This window comes from Littorina saxatilis, linkage group LG16 (assembly GCF_037325665.1).
Source record: "Littorina saxatilis isolate snail1 linkage group LG16, US_GU_Lsax_2.0, whole genome shotgun sequence".
NCBI lineage: Eukaryota > Metazoa > Mollusca > Gastropoda > Littorinimorpha > Littorinidae > Littorina > Littorina saxatilis.
In genome coordinates this window covers 44,645,359-44,654,902 of record NC_090260.1, presented here as the reverse complement: position 1 = coordinate 44,654,902, position 9,544 = coordinate 44,645,359, and the positions used below count along the sequence as shown (strand labels likewise).

The following is a 9,544-nucleotide window of genomic DNA, read 5'->3' as shown; positions in this document are numbered from 1 at the left end:
CACTTTTCTTGTCTAACAAGGACGTTATGGCAAGCTGAACGGTGTACATAGGTGTCATTCCTCTCAGAAGCAATCAAAAGCGGTTTTTACAACCGTTTGAGCAGGCAGTGAGACCAAAACAACTGTACACATCAGAAACTACTCAACGCATTGCCTTCACACTGTCGATGATATGTGCTGACTTATGTCGTAACATACACACATAATTTGAAATCATTTGAGAAATTGGTTATATGCTGCAATGCGACATGTCAGAAAGAGTATCAAAAATAAAGATGTATCCTTTCAGGTTGAACAGAAACATTAACATATTTTAGCAGGCATTAAGAAAAAGGAATGCTTCGAATTGTAATTCATTGTATCCATAGTTTTGAGAGGTTACTCACCAAAGGGCAGTCTTTTAGCACCAATCTGCTGGATTGTTTTTACACTTTTTGGATATCATGCTTACATACCACAGGTACTTTAAGTAAAGTTTCTGAAGATTTTAGTCATTAGTTCAGAAGTAACGGAACTCTCTGGAAGTAAGTTGTTTTATTCGTGTCCATTAAAGTTCAAATCTGGCGGGGAAAAATGTTTCAAGTACCAAAATTTCACATGGCGTTTACATTTGTAAAAATTGTAAGTTGTTTTAATCGTGTCCATTAAAGTTCAAATCTGGCGGGGGAAAATGTTTCAAGTACCAAAATTTCACATGGCGTTTACATTTGTAAAAATTTGTCAAAGCCATATATCTGGTGTTTATCAATGAAACACACGATTATTATGCAATACCAACATTTGTTTTACTGATGTATAAATAGCTGCTGAATAGTACTACAGTAAACAGAACACTGATTTGGTGGTTTCTAAACAAAACTGCGAGTTGTTTTTACTGTGTGTGTGTGTGTGTGTGTGTGTGTGTGTGTGTGTGTGTGTGTGTGTGTGTGTGTGTGTGTAAGTGTGTGTGTGTTTGTGTATGTGTGTGTGTGTGTGTAAGTGTGTGTGTGTGTGTGTGTGTGTATGTGCGTGTGCACCCCCGCGCGCGCGCGCGTGTGTGTGTGTGTGTGTGATGTGTGTGAAGTGTTTTACACCAATACATGTCTGAAAAAGGGGCACAAATGGTATAGTTGCATAATCGTATGCATGTTCTTGGTTCCTAAACCACAACCATCTTCAGTAAATTACCGATGTTTCTAATGGGGCAACATATCTAATGCTTACAAATAAATGCTAATAATTTCCACTTTTTTCATTTATTTTGCTAAAACGTTGCATTAAAGATCAACCTAGTTATTTAGATTAATATGCAAACTTTAGCTGTTGGCTGAATACACCTATCTGCTCGAAAATGCTTTGAAATTCTGCGAAAAATTGCAATTATTGTAACTTTTAATTGCTACTTCCACTCTTTAGTGCCAAGGGTCCCGACTTTCATTTGTTATATTTTGTTATTTAGACCAGATAGATTCGTCAAAGCAGATATATATGTATTCTTTGGATTCAGGAAGTGAAACCTGTAATCCAAAAAAAGCATGTAAATTCCGTGCTGCACGCATTGCACAGCGTAACCTAACACACTTACTATCGGAGGAAATGCACGGTCTCGACAGACTAACCAAGACAGTCTTTATATTTGAAAACTAGAACGCTCAAACACTAACACTAAGGCATTCCTTGTGTGTGCATGTTGTCATCTATTGAATTCAATCCCCACGCTGAACTCTGTAGCCCTGTGGAATAGCAGTCTTTGATTTGTGTTCGGTATTGAATGCTATTCATATCATATGTGTGATTGGAGAAAGGTATTCAGTAGTTTCAAAGGTATCAAACGTGAGTGTTATATTCATTCGACGTGCTTTAAAGTAACGTACTTCTGCACAAAGTTTTAATCTTGAACTTGAAGGGTACAGTTTGGTGCTTGTGTTTTGCTGCCCTGGCATTGGGCAACCGTTTTTGAAAAACCAAAAACAATTATTAACAATTTAAGGTAATATAGAACAGCGGGATACCAAAAATATACCTTTTTTTGTAAGCAGAAGGAGTTTTCTTGTTAAAAGCGCTACATTCATGAACAGTCTTTTGCTTTAGATTTTTGAAAAGTAACAAATTGGCGTAAAATCAATGGTTCGTCCAGTTTCTCTTGACCAGTGTGGACACAGTGAGAAACAGGCCACAAAGTAGTGTATGCAGGCAGCCGTATACCGTGTTTCTTATGTCTGAGAATCGAAACGAACAAGTGGTACGTGTCTGTTTTGTTAATCCCTGTCTGGATTCATACCTTCGCGACACTGGCACAGTATGAAAAAGAAAGTGTGTATGAGTTGTGACAACCTTTGAAGCGTCACTGCTGGGGGTTACAATAGAACCTCTTTCAATTCTGATCAATGATAATGCGTGGTGGAGAATTCATGCTTTTGCTGTTCAAGATTTTTTTGCACATGAGCCCTTGCAAAGTATAAGGCCTGCTGGATCCTGTGCTGTTAGGACCGTGTTATGATCTCACTGCATGAGTGGAACTGTCTGAATTTGAATCAAATGAGTCAAGAAGAAAGCTCTGCGCATGTCTGTTACCATATAGGCAGATATAAACATTACCAATCGGATATTTTCTAAAAGAGAACGAACTTGTGGTTCTTGTGGTTTTGATGGCAGCCTTACCACTAAGACGTCCTGAAATGATTGAAGGTTGACGTTTTGCGTGTCAGGTGAGTACTCACTCAGTGCATTTCTCTGCACTAACGGTTCATTAGTGTGCATAGACCTAGAACGCAGGCGAAACATACGTTATGTTCATTTCAGTGCAATTATTCAGTAAACATTGGTTGAATTACATCCAAAATAAATAAAATCTGAACTTGGAAAATTGCTCCAATTATATATTTCATGCCGATTTGGGTTAGTACATAACTTTGTGATAAGGCTGTTTACAATAAAAACCAGTTATATAAATTTGCAACCATTCATTCCTTTAGATAATGAAACAAACAGGTTTATTTTACATGAGGTAGTGTGTAGACAATTTTAAAAAAACCCGGACGTACCCCGAAGAAATACAATGCCTTTGGAACAATTAAACAGCCAAGGCGTTGCATACCCCGAACGAAGGACCTGAGCCATACCCACGCGCGCACACACACATACAGGCACACAGACAAGACAGACAGAACACAGACACACAAGTTAACCCTTTCACTCACACACACAGACGAAGACACATACACACGCACAACACACGCACACACCCACACGCACACACACACAGAAACACACACACTCACACACAGAGAAAGAAAAAAACACACACGCACGCACAAACACACACATACGCAAACACACACACACTATCTCTCTCTTACACACACAGACAAACACGCACTCACGCACATACACGCACACACACACACACTATGTCTAGACACTCTCCCCCCCACACACACACAACACACTTTCTCTCTCTCTCTCTCTCTCTCCCTCTCTCTCTTATACACACACACACCCACACACTCAACAAAATGAGTAGGTGGGTGGTTTAATAGAAAAGGTCAAAACCGCAAAATAGTAGCCAGCTAAACTTTTTCATGCAATATTTAACTTAAGTTTTCAAAACTGGATCTCACCAATCCAATAATTTGTGAACGGAGATTACCGACGAGTAGAGTTTAATATAAACCTAAATACTTCATCGATCAGCTGTGCTGCATGACTTCACGTTCAGTATTGAGAAGACGAATGAATGTTACGTAACGATTTTCTTGTGCCGGGGCTGTACTCGATCAGCTAAGGACAACTTGAGGTGAGTACGAATGTTTAATTCTGGTATGGCGCTGCAGGCAGTCATGCTTATCCTAATAAAAGGTCACGAAGGTTGGAATTTATGATGATCATTTTAGGATTGTATATACTTTGTTACTTTGTCGAAAATATGGCGGAGCAATCAGTGATTCGGGCTAGGTTTCAAGGTTGTTCAAGTTTTAGCATGTTTCTGTCTTGGGCGCCCCATGATGTTTTTAGTACTTGACAAAGAGATCGATTAGATGAGATTAGCTGATATTAGATATTTTAAGATAAGCGTAGATAAGATTAGACTGATTATATTAGGTAAGGTGAGACATATTTATTTGGGAGGGTAGGTGTGGGCACGCAGATGGATGGGGCCTGGTAAGAGAAGGTGCGCTGGCCATATGTTTTGGTGCGTGCTGATGGTATCCTAAAAAGGCGGGTGTCTGCGGAGGATCTTAGGGAGCGAGAGGGGGAGTAGACATCAAGAAGGTCAGAAAGATAGCTAGGGGACGATAGATCAAAGTTTCTAAATCAGAGTGTGGAGATCTTGAACTGAATCCTCTGTTGAACAGGCAGCCAGTGTAGGGTTTGAAGAAGAGGGGTGATGTGGTCGTGCTTGGAAGAGCGAAAGATGAGGCGGGCGGCATGATTCTGAACACGCTGAAGCTTTTCGATGATGTAGTTGGGAGAGCCAGAAAGAATGGAATTGCAATAAGTAATCGAGTCGGGATAGGACAAAGGCACAGAGCAGAGTTTTAGTGGCATCCTCAGTGAGGAGATGACGAATGGAGGAGATGCGGCGGATTTCAAAGAAGCAAGTGCGACAGACATTGGCAACATGCTGATGGAAGGACAGGGACTGGTCAAGAGTGACACCTAGGTTGCGGACAGCAGGAGAAAGAGCAATAGAAGAACCATTCAGATCGACAGACGAGGGAAGAGAAGGATGATTGAGATGTTTTTTGGGAGAGACAAGAATCATTTCATGCAGACATGACATGCAGCGCATATTTATATATATATAGCTATTCTGATGAACACGTGGGGGAATTCGGGGACTGTGATTGGATGGTCTCTCCAGATTATCAAAGCATAATGCTGCGGAAGTCGGCCATTTTTCTCAATATCCAAAAGCATATTGACGAAAATGGCCGACTTTCTTATCTCGTAACTCCACACCGTAAATACCCCACTTCCCCTCTGAAGTATTGATGTACAACCCATGGCACTAACATTCATGTAGTCGTTTATAACTGAGGTTGAAAAATTCGCTTCATGACGAGACAAGTATAAATGCCATTCGCCCAAACTGGAAACTCGTCGCTGCACGGTCTGCACGCTTTGTACGGATTAGCTGTTCCAAAGTCAGTGAATAGCCTGCGCAAAACTAATGCGCATAAGAAACGGCGTCTGCTATCAAAACCTGAGATCAACCACACTCCTGTGGATCAACGCATCGACGCAAAGACTGTCATTTTGTAAGTTTGGAACAACAAATAAAGGTCAGAACAGCTATATAATTGCTATTGTGTTTTCAGCGTAGCAATAGGGTCCGATATTTAGACTCGAACAAGTATAATGCGACTCGTCTTCGACTCGTCGGCATTATACTTGTCTCGTCTAAATATCGGACCCTATTGCTACGCTGAAAACACAATAGCTGTTAATATATTGAAGCCGGACACAATATATAACTATTAACTATCTAAAGTTACAAGGCACATCAGCACCTTCAGGAAATGTGGATACGATATCCTACATTTTACTAACATGAGCTAGTCAGTATGAACAGAATCGAAAGCAGGGGCACAGGAATACAAAACTGATGAAGAAATCTGTTATTCGAGTGCACTAATTGATTTAACGCATTCGCTTTATCCAATGAAAGGCTTCGTTTGATCATGTACCAGTGACAATTAGCAGGGACCTATATTAGATCTAATGTAGGTCTATGCAATTAGTAATTACTGACAAAATCAGTATTGCCACGATACAGGGCGGGGATATAGCTGAGTTGAGTTATTTCCCGCAGACAAACCAAACACCCAAATGTTTAGGCATCCACAAGATGAAGATCACAGACCTTCACGTCTCAGTGCTTGGAAAGCACAAACACAGGCATGGGCAGGAAAAAAAGAGGGGGACAATGGGCAGCGTGGTGCTGTAGCGCATTTGTCGATCCCCAGGGATAAAGCAACCCAAACTTTTACACTGACGAGGGAAATATCAAAGGACCCTATTGTAACCTTGTTGAACATTCTGTGCAGTTAGTTCAGAGTGGTTGCATCAGTCACGCAGATAAAGGCAGTCAGGTTGGCTTTTCCAGATTCTTTATTGACTGTCATCTCTTCCAGTTCCGTTGGTAATGACAATAACCACGTTATCACGCATGCGCAGTAAGCTTATGATTGCTGTACGCTCCTGATTGGTGCGTATTCTACATCAAGTTACAGAAGCGATACATCTATCCTGCAGTAAAACTCGTCTGCTACAGATAAAATACAAAAAGTTCACTGTTTGCCGGTTGCCTGGTTTGGTCAGCAAACCAGTCCAACAGGAAAATACCTAAAATACTTTACTGCCATCGGCTTAAACTATAAAACTACATACAAGAGTAATTTAACTTGTTTCCCTGACTATTACAATAACACTGAGTGAGTGAATGTGTGTGTGTGTGTGTGTGTGTGTGTGTGTGTGTGTGTGTGTGTGTGTGTGTGTGTGTGTGTGTGTGTGTGTGTGTGTGTGTGTGTGTGTGTGAAACTATAAAATAGTTATAACATACACAATAATTACAACAGACAAAATAATCACTCTGTCACACTATAAAGTTACCTTACCTGACCTGACCTGACCTGACCTTATACAACTACTGCTGCTACTACTTTGACTGTCGGTTTTAATTTGGTGTGAACCTCATGACTACCGTTATACCTATCAGGTACGTGCTTTGCTATCATCAATAATCAGAACCCTATCATACTAGAAGTAAGTATGTACTATTACTAGCAGTCAACACGCGGTGATACATAAGCCCTTTGACCTTTCCTTTGGTATATCCCGTACTAAACATAGAATACCGTTACGCACTATATTTAATTTTCAATACATGACTCAAAACCTTTGGGATAAATCAAAAAGAATAACATACAAGTACATATAGTTCAGAAAAGAATAAAACAAGTGTTAAAATCATGATTTACAAAAGTAGTTTGGGGACTCGAGTCGAACTCGAGACCTCCGGCATTAGAGGCAAATGTCTTACCACTGCGCCACAAGGCATACACAAGCGAGGCGTAAAAACTAAGACTTGAACTGCCAACATAACTGCCATGTGCCCGAGTTTTCGAATCAAGCATTTGTTGACTCGTCGTTTTCCCCGTTCGTATTTGTGTTTTGTATGTTTTCTTGATATCAGCATTTCATGTAGTCGTTGCCTATAGCCTGGCAATCAATTTTAACCAAAGCCAATGTCACGGTTACTAAAAAAAAATAAAAAAAATAAACGGGTAATTCTGGAAGTACTCAATAATAATGCAACTTTTTATTTTATTATTTCGATTCATTTCATAATCCAAAACGTTTGGAATGAAGCAAATGAATAAAAATTAAAAAAAAGATTTACGAGTTCAGAAAAAAAATTGCCGTCGAAGCGAATCGAACCCGGGACCACAAAAGTAAGGACTAGCGCATGATTGAGCGCGTTACCAACTGCCCTTTGAATTGCAGCCAATGATTTCCTCCCCTGGAGAACATGACCACAGTTTTGGTCTCTTCGTCTTCTTCGTTCATGGGCTAAAACTCCCACGTTCACTTATGTTTTTGCACGAGTGAGTTTTTACGTGTACATTACCATTTTTACCCCGCAATTCAGGCAGCCATACGTCGCTTTCGGAGGATGCATGCTTGGTAATTTCGTGTTTCGAATAACTCAACAAAATCTGACATGGATTACAGGATCTTTTCCGTTGCGCACTTGGTCTTGTGCTTGCGTGTACACACGAAGGGGGGTAAGGGACTAGCAGGTCTGCACATAAGTTGACCTGGGAGATCGGAAAAATCTCAACTCTTAACGCTCTAGGTGCGGCCGGGGTTGGAGTCCACGACCTTTCGCCTGGGATGCCGTTGTCTTATCCACAAGGCTACTGCGCCCGTCGGCTGGGATTCGAACCCACGACCTTGCGCTTGGGAGGCCGTTGTATTATCCACAAGGCCACTGCGCCCGTCGGCCGGGATTCAAACCCACGACCTTGCGCTTGGGAGGCCGGTGTCTTATCCACAAGGCCACTGCGCCCGTCGGCTGGGATTCAAACCCACGACCTTGCGCTTGGGAGGCCGGTGTCTTATCCACAAGGCCACTGCGCCCGTCATGGGTTTCCACAGATTCCCTCCCCCACCCCCCCCCCCCCACTGATTTGTTTTAACAATGTCACATTTAATGTCAATTGTATACTTGCAGAGTGATGGCATGTCCCGCCCAAAACAAAGACGCAAGTCGAAGGCCTTCACGACGAAGTGCTGACCCCCCTAACGACGAGACATGTTCCAGTCCAAAAAAGTCACGTGATGCTACGGACGGCAACCTGGATCAGGGCTCGGAGGGAGGTACCTCTGGTAATGTAACATGCAAACATGCAAAATACATAATGGTGTTATGTGGTATTTTTCAACAACAACAACAATTAACAAGTCGCGTGAAGCGAAATTACTACATTTAGTGAATCTGCCGAATTCTGTTGAGACTTAAATTGAACTCACCTTATTTTTCATTTAGACATTGCTCAACAGCGTTGTCGATTTCATACCCTGCGGTCGCAGTGACACGTTCTCGCTAACAAAGTGACAAGCCAATATAACGCAGTAGCGTTTAAGGGCTTCACAGTGAAGCGCACTTTCTCTGGTCTTGTTTTTAATCCAAATATAACATATCTATATGTTTTTGGAATCAAGAAATGATAAGAAATACGTTGAAATTATTTTGAAATTGATTTCTGAAATTTAGATTTTAATTAGATTTTTCATATTTTTAATTTTCTGAGCTTGTATCAGAATATAACATATCCATATGTTTTTTTAAAATCAGGAAATGATAAACAATAAGATGAAAATACTTTTGAATCAATTTCTAAAAATTTAATTTTAATTAGAATTTTAAGATTTTTACTGACCAATTAATTTTTAAGCCATGCAATACCAAAGTCCGGGCTTCGCCGAAGATAGCTTGACCAACATTTCAATCAATTTGATTAAAAAAATGAGGGCGTGACAGTGCCGCCTCAAGTTTCACTAGATGTCGGATATGCCGTCATGAAATACATTTATCAGAAAAAAGAAAAAAAAACTTGTGGGGATATCATACCCAGGAACTCTCATGTGAATTTTCATGAAGATCGGTCCAGTAGTTTCCTTTGGAATCGATCTATACACACACACACACACACACACACCACCACCACCACCATCACCCTCGTCTCGATTACCCGTCTAAAACATTTTGTCAAAACTTGACTAAATGTGAAAAGAAGTTGAATCAGTGTACATGTATTTGCAAGTGCAACGGGCACAATATATAACTATCTAAATCCTGACAAAAAGCAAGATTTATCAGCATGGAATCTATCATATTGCTTGTGGAATTATGGATTTGTTTCAGCTTGCAATAAGGTCGTGTTTACAAATAAAAAGGGTCGAAACACCTGGTCTCATTATTTGAAGAGAGAGAGAGAGAGGGGGAGAGCAAGGGATATAGAGAGGAAGAGAGAGAGGGGGGGGATATTTGTCTTTG

General features: G+C 40.7%; 1 protein-coding gene across 1 annotated transcript in view; it reads left to right on the top strand.

The window, feature by feature from the left end:
• The first annotated feature begins 1,829 nt into the window (after window positions 1–1,829).
• The window catches only part of LOC138950027 (uncharacterized), an 85,078-nt gene continuing 77,363 nt past the window's right edge, over window positions 1,830–9,544 (top strand). The window contains exons 1-2 of the mRNA XM_070321813.1: window positions 1,830–2,687; window positions 8,219–8,373. Of these exons, the coding sequence (XP_070177914.1) occupies window positions 8,223–8,373 (151 nt within the window). The 5' untranslated portion in view covers window positions 1,830–2,687; window positions 8,219–8,222. The remainder of the gene's footprint in view (window positions 2,688–8,218; window positions 8,374–9,544) is intronic.